Genomic DNA, 27,133 nt, shown 5'->3' with positions numbered 1-27,133 from the left:
TGGAGGTAAATCCAGAGTTATGAGGCGGCAGGAGTAGTGCTTGGAAGCCCAATGCAGCAAAACAACTTAATGTCAGTCACTAATCTAGTTGCAGGTGTTCAGAAGAGCAGGGCTCAATTAAACCAAATTGGCTTTCACACAGTTATTCAAATTAGTTTAGAATCAAACGCTTACAAACTAAATATGCTTACCTGGGCAGAATCACCCTATTCCCTTCGACTGCCTCCCTTCTCCCACACCATGACACTGTAACACTGGGAGGAGCTGAAATAAAAATGAATTTACATTTAAATCAGCCTGGAAGCTGAACAAAAATGTGATCAGGGTCTGTGCTTTTCCCACTGCATTAATCAAAGTTTTGATGTGATGACACATGCCCCATGAGAAGTTGCCGGGCTAGTATCTCAAGAGAGGGCCAAGGTAATAAGTTATTAATGTACTGCCCAGGCTGCAATTAAGCACCAATTAAAACCACAGGTTGTGTGTCTGACATTTTACCAGACTCTAAACCCTTTAAACCTCCCCTTGCCTGTAGCTGACTTCTAACTGAGTCTCATAAAGTAGACGTCATGTTCTGGGTACAGTACAGAAGATTGAAAGGGAGACATTTTTAGAGCTCAAAAAATGATTTAAAGAGCACATGAAGCGTGAAGTGTTCCAGTTATCAGAAATTATTTGTATTTAAAGATTTTTGGTAAAAATGAACCACAAGTCAACTAAGCATTTGAGGTTGTGACCATAAATGATCATAAAGTGGTAGAAGTTGTTTGGGGGCTGTCAATCATTTGGTAAATTAGTCGTCACCTCTGTTACAGCAAATGGAATCATATGATATTGGAAGCAAAGTCTTCATTACCAATATGATTGGATATTTCTTGAAAGACAATCATCCATCTCCTCCTGTGGTTAACACTGGAGTATGCCAAGCAAGCTGGTGCATCTCAACACATAGCATCTGCTTTGTGAATCGTAATTTCTCTCAAAATTAAGAAGGCTGTAGTGGGTGGTTTGTCATAATCACATTAAAGTTGCATTTGGATTTGCCATAACAGATGAAGTGCTCATGTGGAAATCTGAATTTGAATGAATGATCGTTGGCAGCTTCCTTTAGAAAGCACGCTGACCTTACAGAATATCAGATATAAGCCGTCAAAGTGTAACAAAAATGTGATTACAAGCTTATATTGTGTTACCATAAATGTCAAGTGACAGAGGATTTGTACTGTAGAAATGTCCTCCCTTACATCATCACATTGTGAGCACAGCTGAGACTGACAATGTATGAAAGTCGGGCCAAGTTTGACAATAGAGCTGAGCCTGAAAATGTCTCAGTTTTATTCTTGCAGATTTTTAGTTTCCCCTTTATTCACATTTTCTCTATTCTACCACCTACCTTTATATTTTTTCTTTTTTCTTGCTTTTTCCTCTTCCTTTCTGTCTGCATTTACATATATCTTCCTATCATGTTCACTGGTCCATTGGTGAGGAGGATCAGTCAAACTACCCCATTCACTTCACATCAAATCAGGCCTATTCTTCCTCCATATCATCTCTTTCAGTCTGTCTCTCTTTCTGTCTTTCTCCTCATATCAGCAGAATACATTTCTCTCTAGTGGACTGAAAGCTGATCAGTCAATCAGTCCAGTACATCCCCTTCCCATCTAATCTGACTATTTCTCACTTGATTTTATCTTTCTTTCTGGTTCTTTCCATGTGAATATATGTGTGATTTTCCCTGTGTGTCTGTCTGGCTCCTTGTGTGGCTTTCTCTGTTTCTCTGGTCCAATAGATGGGGATCAGTCAAATCCAGTGGGGGAGCGAACAGCGTGTTACTAGAGCCCAAGGCCTCAGGTGGAATCGTGGTTGGGGGTGGAAAGCCAGTTGAAGCTAAGTGAGCCCACTACTGTCAACTAGATGGAGGAAAGTCCTGTCAGCTGAGGTGACAATTTTGGAGGGAATTCAGGCCAGTCAAGCAAAGGTCAAAAGAGAGGAAAAGTGACACTTAATGAAAGTGTGAAGACTGTCATTTCTTTCATACTAACTTGTTTTTCATAATAATCTGTGTTCTGTAAAAAGTGGAGACAACTCTTGGAAAGTGTGCTGAGGAGTATGAGCTTTGGACAGTGGTGGACAGTAACGAAGTACAAGTAATTCGTTACTGTACTTAAGTAACTTCTTAGCGGATCTGTACTTTACTTGAGTATCATTGTTTTGTGAGACTTTATACTTTGACTCAACTACATTTGGAAGAGGAAAATCTTACTTTTTACTCAACTACTTTCCAAAAACCTGTCGTTCCTTTCAATGTTCCTTTCCACAACATGCATGCATGACCAGCTGCTGTGACAGGTCCAAATGAACGTGCACCGCAAGTGTACCAATCAGAACACATCGTGTGTCGAGCAGTTTTGGCCCGGCCCCCTACCTGGCTACTTGTCCCAACTTGCCTTCTCCTCCATCCATATCTCTATTAGCATTCATTTGACAAAGTTTCGCTGTCCAGTAGCCTGCCCTGCCAACACATGGAAGTTAAAGAAATATGTGTCTAGTGTGGTTTTCCCCCTCCCTATTAATTCCTAATCAGGTGATTTCCATTTAGTATGATGTGCTTATGATAATTTCAAAAGATATCAATACCAGATATCACAAATGGAAAACATTTTGTTTTCAGGGTGGTGTTAGTGGGCTTTTTAACCTTAAATGACTTGATTGAGTGTATAAAGGACATACCAAGACATTGGAACTACATTACACCAAATTACTTTTACTTTTGATACTTAAGTACATTTGAAGCCAAGTACTTTTATACTTTTACTCAAGTCGACATTTAAAGGGAGCACTTTCACTTTTACTGGAGTAATATTTTACACTAGGTATCTCAACTTCTACTCAAGTACGTGGTCTGTGTACTTCGTCCACCACTGGCTTTGGAGGAGTATATGACCTTTTACACAGGACAAAAGTGAATTAAAGTGGAATACGGTTGAGTAAATTTCAATGTACATCAGTTGAAAAAGTAGATTTTTTTCTAGATTAAATCCTGTGATCATTGTAAGAAAATGTCTATACTTGTAAAATGTGTTTAATAACCTTCATGCAAAAATATGTTGCAATTATGCAGTGCAGTCAGAAAGTTAAAAAGGAACTTCTCTTGAGCACAACCATGTAAACAACCAGTCATCTATTATTAAACCTGGAGACATAGTTCATCACACATGAAGTTCATCACACATGAAGATACTTGAAGGTAAGCTAATCTTTGCTTTTTTTTTACATTTCATCTATGAAACTTTATCGCAGTTCCTGTTTCATAGAATATCTTGTTTTAAAGAGAACTTTGGACCTCAAGTAGCTTTACTGATGAAATGCCTCCAAGGGAACATTAATAAGCTATTTTCTGATAATACAAACCCATTACCCTTGCAGCCACCATAATACCAACAGTTCATTCTGCGAATATAAACCTTGTTGCATTTTCTCAGGAGTAGAGTTATAATGAGTCTTTTTCTCCTCTACATTATAACTGCAAAGATGTGAAAATGTTTCAATGAAGGTGTTATTGACTCAGGACCACACAGTTTAAATAGTAGTTTTCACTATTACTTATTGTGTTTAGATTCAAGCTAAATATGAAACTCATCCCCCTGACATTTCTTATTAGAAAGGTTGCAGACCCCCTGATTGTCCATTTATATTTTCCAGAGACCTTAGGGATTTTAAAATGAGCCTGTCTGTAATTTCGGTTTTCATACTACATTTAAATTAAACATAAAAATCTTACTGACCACTTTGGAGCTTGCTTTGCCATTCTCTATGAACTTATCTTTGAAACAACTGTTCAAAAGTTGGTTTCAGCTAAGATTGTAACACTTTTTGTCAGCCAGAAATAAGATAAACCACATCCATCTAATCTGCAAGATCCATGATGAAACATATATATAAGAGATAAAGTTAAGCAGATAGGAGTACATCTTCCGACTTAATTTAGTGTCTTCACTTTCTTGTAAAGCTTCCCCACTAACTTCAGGTATACTTAAGGAATTTCCGGTGTAGCTTTTCCAATACATGCATTCAACATAACTGTTGTGACTACCCTTCAAAACAACCTAATTTGTTATCTGCAGGTACATTTTTTACAAATTTATATGGGCATACATAGTTCTGAGGGTCAGCGTATGCAGCTCTTCAATGCCAGTCTTAAAGACTATCCTATGTAATTATATCATTAGGACACTGCTCATATTCTGCTGTGAAGGAATGTTGATGGATTGGGTTTCTCTAGCTTTACCTGTCCAGTCGGCAGTGCCCGTGTCATCACACTTTATCACATAGTAAAGTTTGTGTTCATGTAACCATGTCAGTGACAATGATTTTTACTCCAAATAAGAAGAGAAACAACTCCAGTAACACAATATTATCCACTTTGTCCTGTTGGATGTAGTTTGAATGTGAGGGGAAAAAATGCGGATGGCACCTTTAAAGAGAATTTTCCTTTTTAATGTGTTTTACTTTTTACATTACCTACAGTTATTTCTTTTCACAGATCACTGCTTGGTGTATCAGCTCCTCGTTTCAACAATGCTTTTTCCACCCACGCAGTCTTATCAGTTCTGCTAGAGACAGTAATCAAACCACATATTGTACAATGGGGGAGGGGGGGACTTTGTAGTTTTTATTGCGGTGCCAGACTAGCTAAAACTCTGACAATAACATATTTAAAGGCCATCTGACATGATAGATGAGACAGTCCACCCTGTAGGATATTACCATTTTTCTGCAGTGCCTCCTTTCGTCCAGCTCTCTCAGCCTGGTGCTTGGATCCTATAAATACTAGTGGCACCCTTTTAAAGTTTGCTCAATTTTAACACTTGTCTTGACAGCGCATTTTTGTTGTTCTTTTTTTCCCCCCTGCAGACAGCACAGTTTGCATTGGAGCTGGTTTTGTGACAGGGACACATTCATCATGTAATAAAGTGATGCAAGCTGTTATAAAATGCCAAAATGAAACTCAGCAAGTCTGAGCCTGTACAGTAGTGAAGAGGAATTGTAGCTATTTAAGGGTTGTTTCTTTGGCTTCACTGGCAATGATGGCCTCTAACAGACACAAATGATTAACTCTTGCTGGTGCTAGCTCTATGTGTGTTAGAGAGAGCCAGAGAGAAAGAAAGATGGGGGGTGGGGGTGAAGAGAGATTGTTAAAATGGTGGGGACACTATTTTTCACTAATCAGGCAGTTCATAATATTACAGAACATCAACAACTCTAAAAATGATTAATAAATGTTGATTGTTCCTGTGTACTGTGTGTTTTTGTGCCTGTATATATATATGTATCTATATATGCGTGCCCTGTAGCAGCAATGTTACTCAGTACTGATCTTAATGCTCCCAGCCTACGAAGGTCTACATAAAACAAATATAAACATATAACCCCATTACATTTTCTGAAACCTGCTATTTGAAGCCACTGCTGTCCCTGGTGGTATTTCTTAAATTACTGCATTATATGTGTATGAAATTAAGACAAGAATGTGCTCATAGATTCAGATATATTTTATTATATTTGAGCAAATTGCAAGCACAATAACAATCAATTCATGTTTTTCTTTTACAGTGTTTTACTGCCATCTATTGTTAAGGCACAGGAAAATTTACACAGGAGCCTTGAACATACAGTATCTGAGGTACAGTTAATATTTGAACAATCATTCAGTAAGCTATTATCCAACACTTACTCTTTGCAAAATATATTGGAAAAAACAAAACAAAAACAGTATCCACTGTTTTGTATAGCATATGGCAAATATCTCATGAACTAGAAGTTCCCTTTCTTCACATCAGTTCATGTTAGAAAGCAAAGTGAATATTGATGAAAGAGATTATTGCTACTGTTTTAATACTCAAGTCTGTATTTTCAAGTTCAAAAGTCAATTTCATGCAAAAAGATTGTGATCTGAGAAACAGAAGTGCTCTGCCCCATCCATCTTAAAGGTGACTTGATTGTCATGAAGAGAATAGACAATGTCACTTCCCTTAAATTAATGTGAATTCAGTACAGAACCATAGAGAATCAAGCATGAATGAATGTGGTTACTTCAGTTAAATCATAACCTGCCATTCACTGGTTTTACATTTGAGACTGAAGGCAACTGACTTTTGACTTTTAGAGGTCAAGTTGACCAAAGTTAAGAAGGTTGTTGACTTCAGACCAAGCAGGGTGTTGTGCTCCATCCATCTCAGTGGCGACATGGTTGCCACTAGCCAGCCTGTGATTGGCCCCCCCAATGGTGGCATCACAATCAGGGCAGGATCGACTCTCCATAGCCCCCCCACAGTCTGCTATGAGATAGACATGGCCATTAGGACATTTGTGCCAGTGTCCAGGTGGCATTTTTACTGCTGAGACGATCATCTTTCTCTCCTCATCACTGATCCCCAAACCGGTGAGTGGAACCTTTTTGTTCAGCTCCTTCATGATTTCTTTTACTCTTTCTTCATCTTGCTCAGTGAATTGGCCCAGCTTTTCCAAAACTTTTTCCATTGTTTGGACCTCAGATTGAATTTTGTTACTTTGTCCTCTTTTGCTTGCCACATTGCACTGGGCATTGAATTCAACCAGGAGAGTGAGTCTCCGTAGTTCCCTCTGCAAATCAAACACCTGCTGCTCTGTGAATTTTGATTGGAAGCCCACGAGCCAGCGTACAAACTCCTGAACAGTCTTCCTAAACTTGTTGCCTTGAAGGACTGACATTTCTTCTCTTTCAATCTTCAGCAGTTTTTCAACCCTAAGTAGGAAATCCATTTTGTTTTCCAGGACCCATAGATCATTTGCTGTGTGATACCGCATTTTCAGTCTATGTTGGATATCCATATATTCTTGCAGGTGAGTTTCACTCATGTGAAGGTTGTCGTTCCATTGTTTTTGAAGGGCCCTCTTGTGCTTTTCAATATCTTTCTGGTTCCCATTTATCTTCTCCTTCACCATCTCTATCTCAGCTAGACTGCGATTGATGTGAGATCCATAGCGTAGGTTCTTGCGGATTGGAGTTCGACACCTTGGACATTCCTTCAGTTTTATAGCCACCTGCTCTCCTTCATTTGCCTGCTGGTTGTCATCCATCCCCATGTATATGTCCATGGCTGTGTACTCAATGATGTGCCTGCAGTCCTCTAGCTGAATGAAGTGAGCCTCAGGGTCATCCTCATTGCCAAAGAAAATTTCAGTGACCTCATCTTTATCACAGATGCGACATTTGCTTGGACATTTGTCTCCACAAAGACCTATGCATGGGTGGCCGCAATCCAGTGTCTTGTCACAGGGTTGGGTGCACGGTTGACGATCACACGGTTCATAGCAAAGCTTACCACAGCGCTGGTGAGGGCACTCCCAAGCACAGGGCTCAATGCATGGAGCACAAGGCTGTCCGCATGGTTTCTTGCACTCACTGTGGATGCAGCAATTCTCACACGGTTTCTTACATGGGGGACAATCACGAGTGCAAGGCTCCCTACACTTGTGAGAGCAAATGAGGAGACGCTCACACTGGTGAAGACAGGGGTAGTGGAAGCGTCCCTGATAACACTTGCCACAGGTACCACGACAGGCATGGCCACATATTAGCCGATGCTCACAAGGGGCCCTACATTCAGGGTCCTTTCCCTGAGTTTTATAATAGCAAGCATCTTGCTGGTTGTGGCCGCACCTTAGTTCTAAGGTGATCTTTACCTTGCACTCATATGTGCATGCTTCCCCACAGGATGAATCACATGGATGTCCACACTGGAGCGTTTTCTGACAAGGCTCCTGGCACTTAAATGTCTCCGGGTCCTGGTGGCAAGGAACCATCTGCTTGTGTTGACACTGGGGTATGATCTTTTCAACCTTCACTTGACATTTCTTTGGGCATGCTTTATGGCAAACTAATGTGCACCTGTGTCCCTGGTCACATAAAATCTTCTGGCACTTCTTGCCACACTTGTACTCTTTGTGCTCTGGGTCGTAGGGGTGGCAGACTCTTGAGCAAACATGGCCACAATCCAAACGGAACGCACAAGGCTGAGTGCAGCCCCCCTCAGGGGCTTGTTTGAAATCGTCAGCACAAGAGGCTTTTACCTGTCGAGTTGGATGATTCTGACAGCATAGGGTCAGAGCCTTCCCAACTTGGTCCTTCTCCCTCAAGGTATGGAAGATATTGCTCCACAGTTTGACTTGACTCAGCATTGTACTGTTGCCTATACAGTAGAGACCTTTCTTGGCACGGGACAAGGCTACACAGACGCGATTGGGGATGTTCAAAAAGCCAACCTTACCCTGCATATTACTGCGGACCAGAGACAACAAGACAATGTCATTCTCTTCTCCTTGGTACTTGTCAACCACATGCACTTTGACCCCTGAGAACAGCGGGGCAGGCATTTCTCTGCGAAGACAGTGGAGCTGGCCAGTATAGGTTGTAAGGATGGTAATTTGTTCTGGTTTGTAGTCCTGAAGGAGAAGATAGCGGCAAAGACGAACTACAAACTTGGCCTCATGTTGGTTCTGATGGCTTTTCCCATCTTTGATCATTTCTTCTTGGCAGTTGTGCTCCACAAAGAATAAATTTGTGTTAAGGCCCTGTAAGACATAATTGAATAAAAACATTGACTATGTTATTATTTGATATTTTTTGTATTATTTCGAATTCTGTACTCTTAGGGCCTGATTTACTAAGATCCCAAATAGTGGGTACTAAATTGCGTGCACAGTGCAATAGATTGCATGTTTCGTTTGCGTGCATTTTGTGAGTGATCTACTAAGAATAACTGCGTAAATGAAAACAGGTGCGACAGAGTGGAGACAGCAGTATTTAAATGAGGGTTTCGTGTGTCTGAATTGAGAGTTTGGACGAGCAGAAAGCTGCAAGCGCAAAATGAAATGTGATCAGGTTCTAGTGGAAGAAGTTAACAAATATATTGAGTTATATTACCAGAAAAACTGACATATGGGAGAATATTTGTGACAAAGTCAATGCTGTTAGTAAAACCAAAAATTTTCCACTCCAAAAATATTAACACTTGTTAAAAAATCCGTCCTGTGCATATTCTGTCATAGTACCTCTGTCTCCTCCTCTCCACAATAACTGAAGTCATCTGAGCGCAGTGCTCAGCCGGTTAATACCTGTCCTTCAAAAGGTTTTATTTATAGACGCAGTTACCGTCTATTACCTTCAAGTTTGGTAAATCACAATGCGTGTACTAAATAACATATTTGCATTTTCTCCTCTCTGTATTTTGTGCACTGGTGTTGAAACGTCCCATATTACATATTCATTATGCCAAACGTACTAAATGGACAGTGCGTATTATCTTACACAGTTGAAAGACTCAAACCTCAGTGTGCTGCGTTAGTAGATCAGTTTGCATATTTTTTGCGGGTGATGTCAAGTTTGCACACGTTTTTACACATGCAAACCTTTAGTAAATCAGGCCCTTAATCTTATACACTTTGCCTAACTTCAATCGAAAATACATTTAAAAGTTTAAAAGACTGATGCAGATACTTTATACCCATGCAGGCAAGTAAACAGATATTCACTGTTAAAACAAGTGGAATGGAGACAGAGCGGCTGAACAAATACAATATGCACCTTGATGTTGTCATAGTCCAACACAGAGGGATGGTTTTCCAACTCTGAGTAGATGTGTGGGGTCAGAAGACGGGCAATGTCTGGCCTCATACGATGCTGAGAGAAGAACAAACAAAAGCACAGATAAACATCAATCACACAGTTTGGGCCAGTACAGCACCAACACAATATTGGGCTAATGTTACCCATAGATATAGTTTATTTTACTTTAGGGTTATTTACCCAAATTAAAGCTTATTATAATCTAGTCTTTGTAAACGTACATGTGATGGTTAATGATAATTAATAAATAATAATATATTTTGAATGTCATATGCACATTGTTTTATACAAGAGACAATAAATCTGTGACAGTTTTTAGCTGAAACTTCTTGTATCAGAATAACAGATTGCTACTGGGTAATGTTAACTCAATGTCATGTTGGTGCTGTGTTGATCCAAACTGGGTAAAAATGTTAACCCAGTGATTTTTAGTGTGACGGCAGAATACAGGCACAAAAAACATTTTTTGAGGATGATGCATTTAACTCTGTCTTTACATAGACTATTATCTGAATAATGTTTATGTTTTAATGACTGATAATATCAAAGATGCAATAGCACAAACCTGATAGTTGAGTCTAACATAAGGAAGTCCCATCTTCACCAGCCTCTCAAACATGGACATCTCCAGATTGAAGTTCTTAGCAAGTTCATATACTGTGGCACTGGGACGCAGCTACAGAAAGAAATCACATGTTCATCATTCCATATGTTCTAAATGATTTGTGCTCATGTATTGTTGTTAATAAAAAATAAAATGTGATGCCCTGGTTTTTATGTTTTGTGCAAAATGATTTGGGACTGCCATGGAAAGGTTTTCAGGGCTAGAAATATGCTTTCATGATTAACAGGCCATTTCCTTGCCACCATTTCTCTAAACTTTTTTCAATTCTTAAAGAAGATTATAACACTATGCATATTTGCAAACTTGATACATTTATATATATTTATATATAGCAACTTGTTTACATCCAGCTCTTAGTCTCTTCCATCCAGTGACTATTCAGTTAACTTGTCAGGGTTACTGTATTACATTAGACCATAACCATATCAGTGAAAAATAGAAGGATTAATTTTATGGTCACATGCCTAAGGTGATCAGAACATTCGAAATGAAATGCTAGTAGAAATTATACCATTCTAGACACAGGTGGAATAACCCATCCATAGCAAGGCTAAAAGGCATAAACAATAATTTGGGTTGGATTTCTGGTTTAAGGGGCTTAGAAAATAGAATGTGTGCAAATGTAGCCTAACTTTCTTTTGCTGTCCTGTTAAGTTTTTTGCAGTTTTGCCTCTATGTGTGTGTGTATGTATGTGTGTGTGTGTATGCAAACCTAATTTAGCTAGAGGACAGAGTGTGATTGTGCATGTGGGAGGGGTGTGGGGGTGGCAAGACAAATTCTACTATAAATGTGAAGCATTGTGTTCTGCTCGATTCAACACCAAACCTGTGATTAATGAACAGCACAACAATGCCAAAGCTTATTTTACTCAGAAAGTGTGATCCATCCACCTCCATTACATGCACAGGTTCGAGTTTGGGTCCACAGAAACAAAGCTCTAAACACAGAGTCAGAATGAATACTATGAAATGGATTAAAAACCCAAGAAACTAACAGACTAGCCTGCCTTATCGTGATTGCTTTTCATAAATGCTTAACATACCTGTATTCATTAAATTGTCTACTAGTATTAAGGGTGATACTTTGATATTTATTTATTTACTTGTAGTCAGCATGTGCCTGGCACATTAAAAAGCACACACTTGTATAAAAGATTTAAAAGGGCCTTGGGAACAGTGGTAAATTACTTTTACATCAATCTGTTGTATCTGATGTATGAAAATAGCTATTGATTTCTAAGCCCAGGTTAAAATAAAAGCAATTTTCAGGTTACACTCTGTTTTAAATTCCATTCTTATACTTTCAGTGCAACTGTAAGAACTCAGGTTTGTTTGTATAATCAAATACATGCATAGATTCATGCATAAAATGGCTGCAACAAGCAAATATTAGGAAATGAGAAAAGAGCAGACAAGAGTTACACAGCAAGAGGAGACTAGAACAGAATATTGAGATGTGTGATAGAAGTGTGTGTAGTTGTGAACCCATGCTACAGATTGCCAGACAGGCTGCCTGGCCATATGTCCTTGGCAAGCCCTGACAAGTTGTTGTAATAGTCTACTGATGTCCAGCATATCATTCTTATCTTCTCTATCTCTTGTAATGGTTGGCAAGGGATGTTTTTTTTGTCCAGCATCCATTTCCCTCAAGGCAAAACACAAAGATACTGTGGACAACTACACAGATACACAAATCCCCCATGACAGGATGTCCTTTAAATTTTCACCTGTGTGTGTAACTCCAGAGTACAATGACTTAATAAAACACATCAGTGCACATATAGATAGATATATAGATGTAGGACCAACAGTACAGGAACCATTGCCTGTTTGCTAATGTGGGCTCTTACCTGCTGGTGGTCTCCAATGAGGATGAGGTGCTGGCATGCCTGACTCAATGTGGTGATGGTGTGGGCCTCTAAGACCTCTGCAGCCTCTTCTACAATCACCAGACATGGACGCACTTCCTGTAAAGTCTTTCGGAACTTGGCCGCCCCCGTTGTAGTCATTCCAATAACCTGATGAGCAGGTTATTTGTGAGTTTATTTACACATAATACTAGCATATAACCATTTTTTCTGATTAATACTATTATCACAAACAGTTATATTAGTGTCATTACATGTGATATTTACATAGTTACTATATTAGCAACATATTTAATAGTGATGACTTTTTGAGTGGATATGCCATTGCAGCGGAGCCTTGCTTAATTCCAAGGTAGTCTTATCTTTGCACAGTGTCGTTTGATGTCTAACGAGCAAGTATTTTTTCGCTGTTCTGAATGACCGCACTCATGCAAAGTCAAAAGCCTGCCATCACAGGAGGGGTGAGACACAAATATCATTCAAATGCTGAAACTGGCAAGCACTTTCTGACAGTCTCACCCTGAGAACATTTATGACAGCTAATTTCTTTGACACAATAATACTGTACATGGCAAAGTGTGGACAAGATTGAGTTTGAGAGAGAAATTCATTCTTTCTCACTTCCACCACTTCAGGAAATGGGTATGCTTATATTGTCAGCTTTGGAAAGTCACACAAATTGTCAGACACAGCCGTAATATTGCAATGTTGGAAAAGCATTGAGAGAGGTGGTTTCCAACAATGTTCAATGATCCTTCAAGTACTTAGTTTGAAGCACACTGATGCCTTATGTGAACCTATTATAGCTACCCCAATATTTTCTGATAAACAAGAATTCATTAAATTGAGATTCCAAAATAAGAATACATTCTGACATATCTCTGGGTATATCGAATAATTTCTCCAGATTCTGAGGTATGCATCTGGGATTTCTGTCAACACCCAAATACAATGGAATGGAATTTCATTTGTGGTGCTACCAGCACTGACTGTTATTTTGTTTTTTTTATATAATTTGGGTCAACTGGTCCTTAAACATGTCTGAAGCACAAAGATTACTCCAAAACAAGCTTGATGGGTATGTTATTATATTAACTAAACATAACTTCCTACTTGATTTTAGAAAGTACAACAATGTATTATCTCCCATTTACAAAAACCCCAAAATTCCTTAGCAGATGAGATGTGTATTTCACTTTCCTTGATAAATATAAGTAGACATGGCTGCTGGATGTTTTTAATAATCTGTAGGATCATTTAGAAAACCATCATTCCTATTATTTATTACTATAATAATACTGTACCGTAGCTTCCTTGAGGAGACAGAGTTGCTGGTGACGTTTCACATCAGCTAGTCTGTCCACTGCATTCTGATAGGCCTGCTCAGACTCGAGAGCTCTGGTGCGAAGCTCTACTCTGTAGCGTGCCACCCACAACCTGCAGATACAAAGTACATTAATAATGGAAGAATACTCAGAACCAAGGTAACAAAAATGGTGCTTGATATAACAGTGTTGTTATACAATTACAGCAAGACATATTGTATCTATCTTAGAAAGGAAATTGACGGAAATTGACTGAAATTAACGGAAATTGATTGAATTTGTTAGTTTAAATCAGTGGTTCTCAACCTGGTAGATAATTTCCGGGGGTCACCAGATGGTTGTGGGGAAAAAATAATAACATACTTTAGACTGGGGAATGATTTTTAACTTTACACTGCACTATTGATATAGTTTGCCTCATAATAGATTTTATTGAATGTGTTTGTGAGAGTCAGTGTGCTTGCACATGAGTTCTCATTGGACACACACACACACACACACACACACACACACACACACACACATAAAAACCTCTTTCATTTTGGTGTTTTTGTATCACGGTATAGTGCTATGAATATAGTAGTATAGTATATAGTATATGAATGACTTTGGAGCAACTACTTCTCAGAAAAAGTATTTCAGCTCAAGAATCGGGCCAACAGGAGGCGTCTCAAAGTAGGTCACCTGAAAGTCCGAAAGCAGCACCATCAACTGAGAAACACAAGGCAACAACAACATACACATCCCAACAAGCTTAAAAACATCACCCTTACCGTGTGTTATTTGTTCTTGAGTTTCTTGTACTTGAAAACTTAAAACCAGTTCAACTTAAAGGACAAGCATGTATGAATTAGCGGCATCTAGCAGAATGGACTTGCCAGAAATGTGTATAATAGTTTATAATTACCTGAAAATAACAACTGTTGAGTTTTTGTTTATTTAGAATGATGATATTTATATCTACATAGGAAGCAGCTCTAGAGAGGGAACTTGGTGTAGGTTCTCCTACATGCTTGGAATGGGAAGGTAGGGAAGGGAGGTGTATTCATGATATGTCAAACAACATTAAAAATCAGCTCATGGACGGAGTAAAGAAATTTTTAATATTTTCATTGCAATAGACAAATCAATATCTGTGTCAGGTGATAAACGGCTGCTTGTATTTGTAAGATATAGCTAAGAGGTAAAAATGCATGAAGATATATTGTTGTGAATGTCACTGTAGGGAGGTTGCACAGGATGAGACATTTTTAACAAGCTGAACATAAAATACATGAAGAACGACTGAGTTGGGAAAACTATGTCTCCATGTGTACAGATAGAGCTGCAGGGGACAAGAAAGGGACTAAAAGCCTACGTTTTGGAAGTCGCTTCACATGTGAAATTTTCACACTGCATTATCCACAGAGAGGCCCCGGAGGTGTTCTCCAAATGGCAGTTAAAATGTTTAACTCCATAAAACTCCCGCAGTGCAAACCAGACTGTTTGCCACACTCTGCCATGACATGGGATTGGACCATGAAGTTCATATCGTCCTATCAGATTGTGATCCTTCCTTTGTTGACCATCAGACTGTCCTGAAGTGAGTTGCTAGCCTTTGGCAGGCATTTTTGACAAACTGAACCGTTTAAACATGTTCCTCCAAAGCTGAAATACAAATGTCCTTGCTCTTTCTGACAAGGTAACAGCATTTAAAAGAAAACTGGAACAATGGGCTATGCGAATCAAGGAGGGGTTGATTCTCAAAATCATGTTTCCCCTAAGCACCTCTCTCCAGCTCTCCCCAGGCTGTTGTGCTGCTTGGATGACAGTGGCTAGCTGCTCAATGGTTTCCTCCAGATATTGGCACTGTTCTCACTCACACTGCCGTGCACAATGACACCATCAGCTGTGTTTCCCCGCCAGTTCCAGAAAGTACACTCCTTGCATATGTAAATATGATGAATCATAAATTTGCAAGGAAATTCTCTTCATTGTCACTGTCCAATTGCATTATCACTTAGCTGGAACCAGCAGAAGAGGATGGAGTGGCCTTAAAGCTATATGCTGCTGTGGTGTCAAACTGCAGCAGATCTGCACTTGGTGGTTTATGCTTGTAACAGGTATCACCAGCCAGCTTCATTCCATACCACCCCAGGAGTATGGGGTTAAGAGTGTGCTGTGAAACTATTTCTCAACTTGGACTTGACCACACTCATTTGGGTGAACAGCCGTTCAACCTCTGCATTTGAATGGGGGAAGGAGAGGGTAGTGAGTGCAGCTTTTTACAGTTCTTAAAATGGATTTGATCCAGAAGAGTCAGTGTAGTTATTCACTTCACTCCAAAACTCGACTGTATGTTCAGTGAATCAAACCTAAACAGATGGTTGTTTCTCCATTGGGAAATAATTTTGTCAATTGCTTGGGGCTGGTATCTCAATAGCTTACTTAGCAATACTTTAACAATTTCAGTGGTGCCTTTATTGTGCTTTAGTGTTTCCTGAACACTGAACAAGGCTGTGTTTCAGGCTGTATCCTCTGGTGCAAGACTGAGTTGGGACACTGCGCTATTGAAAAGGTATCCGAAGTATGGTGAACGCCATTAGTTTTTGCCATAGGGTTGGCTACTCTGCTGCAAATTAATGTTACGATGGTGTACCAGATTGTCCAAAACCTTGACAGGTTCTGTTTGCTCTCCCTCAAATGACTTCACTGCAACTTGTATGTCGGACAGGATTGATTTCAAGAATGTCAGGTAGACTTGATCTTGTCCATGTGCATGACAGAACACATCAGCAATGTAGCAATGCTGACTGACCTTTGTCAACTCAAAGTGGAGTTTCAATTCTTCCCACTGGCTCAATATAGTTACCACAGGCTCAATAGATAGCCACCGTGTGACACACATTTTTGTGAGCTGCAGGGGTTTCTGGCTCAATTAATAGTAGCATATATTGCTTTGTACATCTTCCGTCGTTTGGGGGAAATCAGAAAGCATTTGTTGGTTTCTCTGATAAAGTACTCAACAGTCAGGATGGTGTGCTGACAGTGGATTACTAGTGCCAATGCCATGAAGATTCTCCTTTTTAAGGTTACACTTCTCAAGAAGCTCAACTACCATCTTTGCTATTCATCTGGGATTTCCCCCATCCAATTCAACAAGCCAGACATATGGGTTAGGGTTAGACATCACACATTGACATCACTGAAGTATTTCCCTTCTGAGATAGTACTAATCATTATTGTACATTTAGTGGGGTCTATTTGGAAGTTTGTCACTGCCATGAATCTGAAAAGGCAGCTTTGTAAGCCATACCTAAATGTGTTGCATGGTTTGCTATGGCAGAAGGTTTTTTTGATATCATACATTTTTGCAAGTAAGATGCATCCCTATTAACTGGCTTCAGTCATCCTTTACATTCTGGTACAGATGGTCATATTTTTCTGTACTTCTGGCTGTTCAATTTTGATTGAGACACATTTATTGATATTGTAAGTTCTGTTTGTGACTATCTTTATTGTGTTGTAACTGTAGTTGTGTAACCATTTAAACATGTCTAGTAAGTTTATCAGAATCAGAATACTCAACATAACAGACAGTATAAAAATATTAAAAATATTATATATATATATGTATATAACATAATTATGTACAGTCATCATATAAACAGTTAGTGTAGATGCTGCAGTCTGTAGTTTAGCAATGAAACCACCAGAGAAATACACAATGTTGAAAAGCTTTTTCAAGAATAGCTTAATTTTCATCTGCAGAGAGTGCAGTAGCACATAGTAATATTACTGAAGATTTGGTCCTTTTAAGATTGTAAATGGAACTTTGTGGAGGAAATTCTATATTTGTCTTTTTTCTTAATTATGACTTCCTATGCAAACAATTATGCTCTGAACTGAATTTGTCTGAGTATGAACTGAGTTTGTCTCATTGAGTGTGTGTTACTGCTGCTGCAGTTGCTAGGGTAATCTGCTACATTTGGTATCACTGCAACAGGTAATTCCCAAAAGATGACATGCCAGAGAGATACGACTCAATACACCAGGCATTCACCAATTCCAGTGTGCAACACCTGTTTTCAAAACTGAGGTTGCCCCTTTGGACCTATCTTCTGACTGCACATTACAGACTGCTTCAACATTGCACACACGAGAAGAATTCTGGCTGTGAGTGGCCATGGAATACTCAAGACTATCAAAAGCTGCAATCATATACTTATTATTTTTGAATTTATGTTGAAAGACAATTTCCACACTGGCATTCATCATGACCGAATACAGATAACAGCTCATCAGAATTGTAGATGATCTTCATGTGGCGGTTTCCAACATAAGACCAAGACAATTGCTTTGTTCAAATAAGCAGGCCCAGCCATCCAGGTAAAATGTGTCAGGATAAGTGAATAATGTCCCTGTTACATAAGGGAAAAAAAAGAATGAACTGATTATTGATATTAGGCAACAAGCCTTCAAAAGAAAACTGAGGAAAATGTACCCTGTGTTGGCTCATATAACTGCTTTGATACCAGTTTTGTATTCAGAGGACAGTTTATCTATGGATGAGACTCATTTTTTTGCAGCTGGGCATGTAGACTTCAGTAGTGACACAAGCTTTCTCTGCCCTCTTGTGGTCAATACTGGTACAAGTTGTATATCAACTTGCAAGTAGAGCTTGATGTTGTCACTCATTCAAACTGAAATGCTAAAATCAGTCCTTGATTCTGTGATGCACCAACACAGGTCTGCAGTGTTGTTCTTTTACACCTAAAGCAGACTTGTTGACTGTTGACTGTGAAGCTGCTGTCATTTCAATAAATCTAAAAACATCATCTCAAGCCAAAATCAAATGAGTTGTTGTTTTGTCTGTGGGGGAAGCATTTGTCTTCCTGTGGGGGGTTTGTGACTCCAAAAGGTTGAGAACCACTAGTTTAAATGATAATTACTACAAGTCCTTGTGACCTGGTTTTCACAGTGATGGAAGTTTGGAGACATGTCTTGGCTCTCTGAGGTAAGAAGATCCTCTGGGATACATTTTCGCGGTGATTAGTTGACTTAATTATACACACTGGGAATAGACTACTTCTACTAGACTGAGGTTGCTTGGGGGGAGGGGAAAAAATGAAGAAGCGAACAGAAACACACAGTATTAAGAGAAGTGATGGAAAGTAAGAACTAAAAAGAGGCACATGGGTAGTATGGAAAGGAAAGTAAAGAGAAACAGAGATGCAGACTGACCTATAGAGTCGCCATCGATCGGGCAAGCTAAGGGTCCAGATATCAAAGACGTTCTCTTCTTCTTCATCAGTCATTGCCGAGCTCTTCCCCAGTTCTTTCCTGATTTTGCTCTTCATCTTTTTCTTCTGGCCTTGTTGTATCTGTATGGACCAGAACAGGGTAAAGTGAACTTCAGTTCATTAACTGTTTAATCTGCTTTAAATTGTAGCTAATCTGATAAACTGTTTTGTTCTGTAATTGGAGTAGGATCCTACATCAGCATTAGCCCATAGGGGAAGCTGTAGTTTAATTGAGGGTGAAGTATGGTGAAGTGATAGCATGGCATAATAGTGTTTTTAACTATGTTGTAGACAGACTATGACTATGTTCGGAACAGTGACAGTAAGGTCCTTCATTGTGTTTCTGTTGGTCATTTACTGTAAACATATGTATGAATCAACATCTACCCCCCAAACCAATCTGCTATTGCTCTACATAATCACATTTTCAATCAATTTATAAAGGGATTGAAACAAGTTTTAACTCATGAACTCATGACAATCTCTACATGGAAAATCTCATCTTGATTTTACCTCCCATCCTTCCTCACTGTTCTCAGCCTTTATTTCAGCTTTATCCAGGTTCATAGCCAGCATCAGTTCTTCCACTTCTCTGACATTCTCCTCCATGAATTCCCTCTTTTTGTCATCTCTACCACCTCTGGGATGAATGTCGTCTTCAATAAATCGCTCTGCCTGGATCAGATCTGCCTCCTCTGCAATCTCAATGAGGTCCTCTTCTTCCTCTTCCATTGCTTCCTCTGCTGCTGCATTTAACATGGAGCAACAGAATGACTTCATTCACCCAGTTTAATAAATATACAGATTTTTTTTTTGTTTTCATTGCCAACTGATAAAGTTGCATGCACATAATAATACACAAGAAAATGTCCTCAAATACAGTAACATTACATAGAAACTGGGTGAGGGGACAGAAAATATCAGTCCACATTCAATATACTGTATGTACTGTACATTCTATGATACATGGTGGACATTTTTGGTCAATTTCAGATGTGGCCTGGCTGAACTGGGTGCTGGATTATATATTATTATGTAGCTACAACATCTTGCTGCTTATAGCTTAGAATTCAATGGAGCTCTTACATGTTAATTCCAGCTAATTTGGAGAGAGCTGGAATGGAACAGCCAGGGCTGGCATGAATACAAATTGCTTGGGACTGAGAGTGAAAGTATAATGACAGAGCTACTCTTTTAATGTTTAAGTGGAGCTCCACTTAGAGTAAAAGACTTACCACCATTTGCATTCTCTGTCTCCCTCTGCAGGAAGGCAGTGGTACCCAAGCCCAACCACTCCATTATCAGACTGGACTTCTTACCCCAGGTCTCAAAACCATCCTGTGTCTTTTCAAAAATATGAATTCCTAAGTTAATAACATATTCTCAATTGTATAGCCCTGTTTACATATATACATAAAATATTTTTTTTGTTGTTGTCTTTGATTCAGTTTGACTCACAAGTGGTAGGTGCAGACTGTCCCAGTGTATTGCTAAAATGAACCTCTGAAGGAAGGTTTCACGCAGGACGCCTTTCAGAGAACACTCAAGCTTCACGCTTTGAGTTTGAATTTCCCTCTCTTCCTGACACAGTTGCTTGTAAATCTGTCAATTAGGTGGAGGAATCACACGACAATGTAAGAAATATACCACAACATGAAAAGCTGGTTTAAGTGAAAGAACATGTGACAAAAAGATGAGGTAGACCATAACACAACATCAATATGATCAACTTACAATTTTAAGTCTGAAATCCATAATAAACTAAAATATGATGGCTTATTAAAACCTATTATATAGGTTCCTACATTCTAATCACTCACTCTAGCTCAGGCAGTTCCTCATACAATTTGAGCTCACCTCATTGAATGCAGTACGCAGATGAGCTGGTAACGTTCGTCTGAATTCATGTGAGGTGATCAGCTCCCTCAGATTGAAACGCTTCAGGACTTCACTGTTGCTGCGGCCTCCCACTCGCACTATGCCGGTTGGTAGGAATTTATGGATACCTGGGGACACAGAGGCCAACAAAATGCACACAGGTTATTTGTTTTATATCATTCATTCAACAAGCAGGAAAAATAATTAAGATTTGAAGTGCATATTTGCAGCCCATTAGCAAACTTTCCACCACATAAACAAATACAGCTGCCAATATTTTTATTTGTCTTAGTAATAAATTTACACTTTTTGTTGACAAGAAACCTTATTGCATTATCAAATATTTTGATAAACCATTAAAAAACAAATACAATAGATTTGATATTATAATAATATAATGAACTGGCATCATGTCTTACCCTCAAGGAATTGATCCAGAGCATGATTAGTGTAACACACTACCAGCATCGGAGAGTTACCAACTAGAGGAGTTCTCCAAAGACCCTGATTGTTTAAAAGAGCCTGAGCAATCTTAAGTCCAACGTAGGTTTTTCCTAAGAAAATGTAAGAAGCAGAGTTGCACAATTTCAGGTTTTTTATGAGACAAGTAAAACTTTGCACTTCTTAGGATTTTGTCATTTTACACATCTGTAAAATGCATTTGACTACATTCATTCACAAATTAATTAGGTTATGCTTCCAACAATGGCTTTTCAATGTGTTACCAGTGCCAGGAGGTCCCTGTATGATGGCCAGTTCCTTTGTGACGGCCAGCTGGAATGCTTTCATCTGAGACTCATCTAGTCCCAGCTCCTCCATCCTTGGCCAGGCATCTGCCTTCAGGCTGTGAAAGGCCTGTACACTGGCCTTATAATCAGGGTCAGCCACAGATGACAGGTTATAAATATCATTTCTTCGGAGATAAGCTGGGGGTTGCACGTCTGTGTCACACTCCACAATGTACCTAGCAGCATTACGCAGAGGATGACATATTTTAGTATCTATTGGCTGTGTAAAGAAATGTAGAGACTTATTGCTTTTCCAAAGTCAGTTTTTCTTAATGAGTCAACATTACACAAAAAAGTAGCATACATTGAGTAAGGATAAGTAATGTAAAAAACTTGAGAATTGATCTTCAAACTAAAGTTCATTTCAATGGTTTCCATTGTTTAATTAACAGTTTATTATGTTTTTATTTTTATTATGCTTAAATGTATTGTATAAAGCACTCTGATATTCTATGCAAGTAAACCTTGCCCTGTAATATCTCTGGCTAATCTTGATAGGTAAAGATGTTTACAGAGAGCTGCATTAATATCCAAAGAAATAAGGTCATGACCAGCATGTTGACCAGTATCTGAATGTCAGTTCTTCCAGTAGTACTTGTATATTGTTTGTTTTTTCTTGGAGTACTTGAGAATTAAAAGAAAAAGGTTGAGAAGGTTGTCGGTGCACTGCAATACTGTCCTGAATCAGCTTCTAACATTAAAAGCAAAATCAACAAAATGTGTTGAAAGAAAGCAGAACTTTTCATGGAGAATTTTATTTAATGGACTCATTTTTTAAATATATATATATATATATATATACCAACTTTCCTTGATATATAAAAATACCAAAGTTGCTAAGTCCCATGCTGCAGTTCTGAAGTACACACAATTTAATGTTGTTTGAGTTAATGAGTCACAAGAGAAATGTCTGGGAGACAGATGGCCAACAAAATACTTCATAGAATACATTACTTTGTCGTGGCTGCAGAAGGGCACAGAGAGTGCACATAATAACAGAACGTTTGAATTCTTGATGTTATTACCACATGGCAATTAAGTGTGATAGATGAACCTGCTTTGTACCATTTCTCCCCCCACTGCCCTTCAAAAGTGTTGTGGGATTATATAAAATCTATTACCTTGACTTTAAAATATGAATATCCTCCACAGCACAAACACACAGATTCACTTGCCTACCTCTGAAAGGGCAGGTCAGCCTCCTGCTGCTCCTGTAGGCCATCTAGAACATACCGATAGGCCTCAAAGTAAGCGGTGGTCTCCACCATCAGGAACATCTGACCTTTCTGTGGAATTAAACATGTTTAGTTGATGAGTATCTGTTTCATTGAAAACAATAAATGACCTCCAACCATCACCTGCAACATCAACTAAATTGAATATGGTGAATGCCATCTAAATAGATTCAGATATCAGTTTGTGACATGCAGAACACCTAGCACCTCTTGTGACTCCTACATTTGTAAGCCTGTAAATGTTACGTTTTTGTGTTTTTGTAAAAACTGTTTAGAGAGGTGTTGATTTAACTTTAAGGTCATTTTTGAAGCTGCAATTGAGTTGTGTTGGTTTTATTATTATATTGTACTGTGCAGAGGAAAGACACAATATTAGTGACAGTATTGCCCCACCTCAATTTGGGCCAACTTCATTCTGCTCTCTTCAGTAAAGATAATCTGGACCTGTCCCTTCTGAAGGTCTTTCGGGTCCCGGTCTGATACTGTGGCAAACAAGAAGCTCTCAAAATTATCATATGACAGGCAGACCAGGGACCCATAGATCAGCCTCTTGGAGTTCTGCCAGCGCACGAACTGTAGGAAAGATGGAGGAAGTTATATGATTAAATATGCCTAAATATTTATGCTTAATTTAGCAAAATGCTATCATCTTCTAAAATGTCAATTCATCAATATATCTTAAAGGCTAACCTGAAGTGGCTGAGTGTCAAACTGGACTGTGTAGGCGAGGCCTGCGTGAGTGCACTTGGGCACCACCAGTCGTGCATCAAAATATATTCGGATATCATCAAAGCGCTTTGCCTTCAGAGGTTTATCACTCCTCCCCATGTCCATTTGGTTCTGAAGCAATTGCTGGATCCCTTCCCTGAGTGGCCTCACAAAGTCCTCTCTCAGCAGGCGGAAGTGTGTGTCAAGGTAAAGGTGGGTGTTTGTGTAGCGCTGAGAGGTGAGGTTGGGCCTGAGAAAGGGCCTGTGTTCCTGACGAAACTCCTCCGGGGTCGGGTAGATAGGTATGGTCCTGAAATCTTGCTGGTCTTCTCCACCTAGGTTAGGAGTAGTACATTTCAGTTGTACTTACATATCAATAAAACTAGCTGAGCATTTTGTACAAATTTTCTGATTAATTTTGCAGCATTTGGTTAAGGGCAGGATAACAAAACGCTCAAAGATCAGCATTTCAGTAAAGATATCCATAAGAGGTCATTACCTGGGTTATTTCCACCATTGTTTAGGAGGGCATAGGTGTCCCTGTCTGAGCGGAGGGTTCCATCCCTGGATCTCTCCTGTAGGTGATTGACCAGGCCCTGAAGATTCTCCACATTCTCTTCCACCTGAGCCCCGATGTTCACTCCTGATGCCCTCAGGTTGTTGATGGAAGTTGGGATCAGTGTCAGTAACAAACTCACAGCCTGGACTGAGCTAGCAGGGAAGATGCTGAGCACCTAATAATCAATAACAATAATTAAAATTAACACTAATTATAGAACTGTTAATAGAAAGAAGCTCAATGAGACTAAAATAATAAATTTGTAAAAGTGTATTTAAGGATCTTACTATAAGCAATAGAGCACTAGAGGAACACTGAGTTGTCTGTTAATATTTGTACATCTGACCCAACCACACCTATATACATAGTCTTGACAATGCCTTTGCGCAATAAACTCTTAATGACTAAGAATAGGTTTTGACCTCAGGGCAGAAATCATAAAACAGATAAACCTGGTACAAACCTTTACTGATTGATAGGGTATTTCATTCATTCAGTCACTCATGTCTTTACCTCTGAGAGTATCACCAGGATGTTTTCCAGATGCCGTGGGTACTGTTCCCTGCGGACAGGGTTGAACTCAGCCAACATGCCCACAAGATAGTGAGGCAGGGTGGTGCGAAGGAACCCTGAATCTTTTATGATGCTAGCCAGGTGCTGCAGGGTGCCTCTGTCTGAGCGTGATTTGAAGGCTTTGCTCAACACCAAAATGAGGAGTTCAACAAGGTCCTGCCTCATGTTTGTCTCGCGTAGTACATCGTGTAGGGCAGAGTTAGAGGAGAGGGTGATAGCCACTACAGACGGGTCTTTTTCAGAGAGTTCTTCCAGTGTTTTAAAGCCCAGTCTACGGCCCTGTGGTGGCCCACCTCTGCCTACAGAAACTGATCTCCCTCCATTCCTCTCTTGTCTTTCTCCCACACCGTCTCTTCTTTCACCCCCTCTGACTCCTCTTCTATCCACACTATGCCCTCCTCTCCTTGCTCCTCCTCTATCAGCTGCACCTTCCTCTCCATTTCTTCCTACCCCACCTCTCCCTCTCTCTGCCCATTCCCCTCCATTCCCACCTCCTCCTCTCCCACCTCCTCTCCATCTGCCTCCTCTTCCTAAATCTGCTGCTCCTCCTCCTCGTCCTCTGCCTCGCACCCCTTCACCTCCACCTACTCTTCCCCCATTTATTTCCTCCCAGCCTCCTCTTCCTGCCCCTCTTTCTCCCCAGTGCACTACTCCTCCTCCTCTGCCTCGCACCCCTTCACCTCCACCTACTCTTCCCCCATTTGCCCCTCTTTCTCCTGCTCTCCCTAGGTCTGCTCCACCCCCTCTTCTTCTGCCTCTCCCATGCATCCCTTCACCTCCTACTGCTCCTCCTCTATCTGTATCCTCCTTTTCACCTTGATTTCTCCTACGACTTCTTGCTCTTCTTCTGCCCTCTGCTCCTCTCCCCCTGTCTCCCTGTGCACCTCCCAATCTTGTCCCACTGCCTTCACCGACATTATCATTTTGGCCAATGCCAGGATCTGGAGAGAAAAGCAACATTCACATTAGGAGACCTTGAAGATTTAGAACAACATATTTGTATCCATGTTTTAACTGATTCCCTCTCATACTGTAATATTACCATTATTAGGTCCTCCTCTCCTCATTGGTATTTCCATGGTCATACATTGGGTTGTTGTTGAAATTTAGGCTGGTAAGACTGATGCTTTCTGGATGGATTTCTAGCAAGAAATGGGAAAGTGGGAGTAAAAATAACACATTTGAGCATAATTTCACAAGACTTTGTAATTCAAGACTACTAAAACTGCCAGCATATATTATGTTCACTCTTGATAAATGGTAGCACTTTTATGCACTGTGCTCCTTTCATGTTTCTGCCCAACTGTTATCTGTATGATTTGCAAGGTCACAGAAGTGAGTCAACAGGAGATGATCTCACTGTTTAGGGCTTCTGAGGAAATGACTGCATACACTGCTCGCCTGTATCTTTACTTTAAAGATAAACCTGTTATTTCATGTGTATTTGAATTCCCATTGTGTCAAGAGCACACACCTTTTTAACTATTCTGAGACTTAATTGTAGTGTGACATTTTTTTAACTCTACTGAAGCTTGGATTTACGGTGCACTTTACTTGCAATTGCAATGACATAATGCAAATGAAGAGTGCGCCCTCTATTGGATGCATAAGGACTTGCATGGGAGGGTAGGTTTCATTTTCTCTAGAAATCGGTTGACAGCGTTCAACCACAAGACATGTTTGGATAGTGAGTTGTTAAAATACCCTCAGGGTTTTATAGGTACTTATCGAACAATCTAACAATTATGCGACATAGGTACTCTGTAGCTCAGTTTCGATAGGCTAGGCCACTCCACATCTAGGCAATATGAATTAAATGACGAGTGAGGTCTTCCCGTCTGTCTCTTTATTATCAACCCTATATTGGAGGGTTTGTTTGTTGTTTTTTTTTTATCAGCTGAGCCGACTGCTTCTCCCTTCCACCCTTTCCCCGACAGTAACACACAGAAAGAAAGAGAGGTCTTACCCAAATTGAAGTCTAAAGGACGTTAAATGTTCCACTTCAAGCTTTCGAAGGGCCGATTTGCGATTATTATTATTAGACAACAGCAGATATCCTGCTCTGTCTGGTCGCTGTGTCGCAGGCTCTGACTTCTCGGTCAGGAAGCTGCTATTTAACTGCTCTGTCACTTTCGTTTCGTCAGAACAAACACACCTTTCGTTTCTGACTAAGAGTCATATGATTAGCGATAAATAAAACTGAACTTCTGGGCATGATGATGCTGCGCCTTTAATCTATGTAGGCTGCAGCGCGTTGGCGATATACTGTGGTTATGTTCAGATGGATATTGCACAGAAGCACTATTCAGAAATCCAGGAGAACTAAAAAGCGAGGTCCTGTTTGGTTAGTGATCTCGTTTAACAGTGCATCGTTGTCGAACCAGATAAAAGTCATTTGGACTGCAGCTTTCTTAAATAGAACACTATCGATCACAGATGTACTGATGCAAACATGGGGAAGACCTGTGCTGCATACTGCTCACCAACAAGTGAACAACAACTTCTACTACTGTTCCACTGAAACGGTCTTAATTACAGTTCAATGAGTTACTAATTTTCATAAATTAACAGTTGTACACTTTGCCCTATAAGGGAGCAGAGGAAGTTCTGTCTAACAAAACAACA

The 27,133-nt window shown here is 39.7% G+C and overlaps 2 protein-coding genes and 1 long non-coding RNA gene across 3 annotated transcripts; all 3 read right to left on the bottom strand.

The window, feature by feature from the left end:
- Positions 1 to 5,543: 5,543 nt before the first annotated feature.
- znfx1 (zinc finger, NFX1-type containing 1) lies at positions 5,544 to 23,258 on the bottom strand. Its single transcript, XM_053315146.1, has 14 exons — positions 23,062 to 23,258; positions 22,613 to 22,719; positions 21,371 to 21,609; positions 21,065 to 21,199; positions 20,625 to 20,773; positions 20,226 to 20,369; positions 20,003 to 20,111; positions 19,281 to 19,513; positions 18,709 to 18,848; positions 13,465 to 13,597; positions 12,143 to 12,310; positions 10,233 to 10,343; positions 9,626 to 9,721; positions 5,544 to 8,613 (listed from the first exon to the last, which is right to left on the bottom strand). The coding sequence occupies exons 1-14, from the start codon at positions 23,080 to 23,082 to the stop codon at positions 6,163 to 6,165; spliced, it is 4,236 nt and encodes a 1,411-aa protein (XP_053171121.1). The 5' UTR covers positions 23,083 to 23,258; the 3' UTR covers positions 5,544 to 6,162.
- Positions 23,259 to 23,955: 697 nt separating this feature from the next.
- On the bottom strand, positions 23,956 to 24,806 carry LOC128355009 (NFX1-type zinc finger-containing protein 1-like). Its single transcript, XM_053315150.1, has 2 exons — positions 24,449 to 24,806; positions 23,956 to 24,019 (listed from the first exon to the last, which is right to left on the bottom strand). The coding sequence occupies exons 1-2, from the start codon at positions 24,671 to 24,673 to the stop codon at positions 24,014 to 24,016; spliced, it is 231 nt and encodes a 76-aa protein (XP_053171125.1). The 5' UTR covers positions 24,674 to 24,806; the 3' UTR covers positions 23,956 to 24,013.
- A 600-nt stretch (positions 24,807 to 25,406) lies between these two features.
- Positions 25,407 to 26,606, bottom strand: LOC128355010 (uncharacterized). The gene is made up of 3 exons (XR_008321122.1): positions 26,475 to 26,606; positions 25,551 to 25,650; positions 25,407 to 25,449 (listed from the first exon to the last, which is right to left on the bottom strand). It is a non-coding gene; the product is annotated as an uncharacterized LOC128355010 (long non-coding RNA).
- Between the last annotated feature and the right edge of the window lie 527 nt (positions 26,607 to 27,133).

This window comes from Scomber japonicus, chromosome 3, assembly GCF_027409825.1.
Source record: "Scomber japonicus isolate fScoJap1 chromosome 3, fScoJap1.pri, whole genome shotgun sequence".
Lineage (NCBI taxonomy): Eukaryota > Metazoa > Chordata > Actinopteri > Scombriformes > Scombridae > Scomber > Scomber japonicus.
This window is presented reverse-complemented; position numbering and strand designations above follow the sequence as displayed.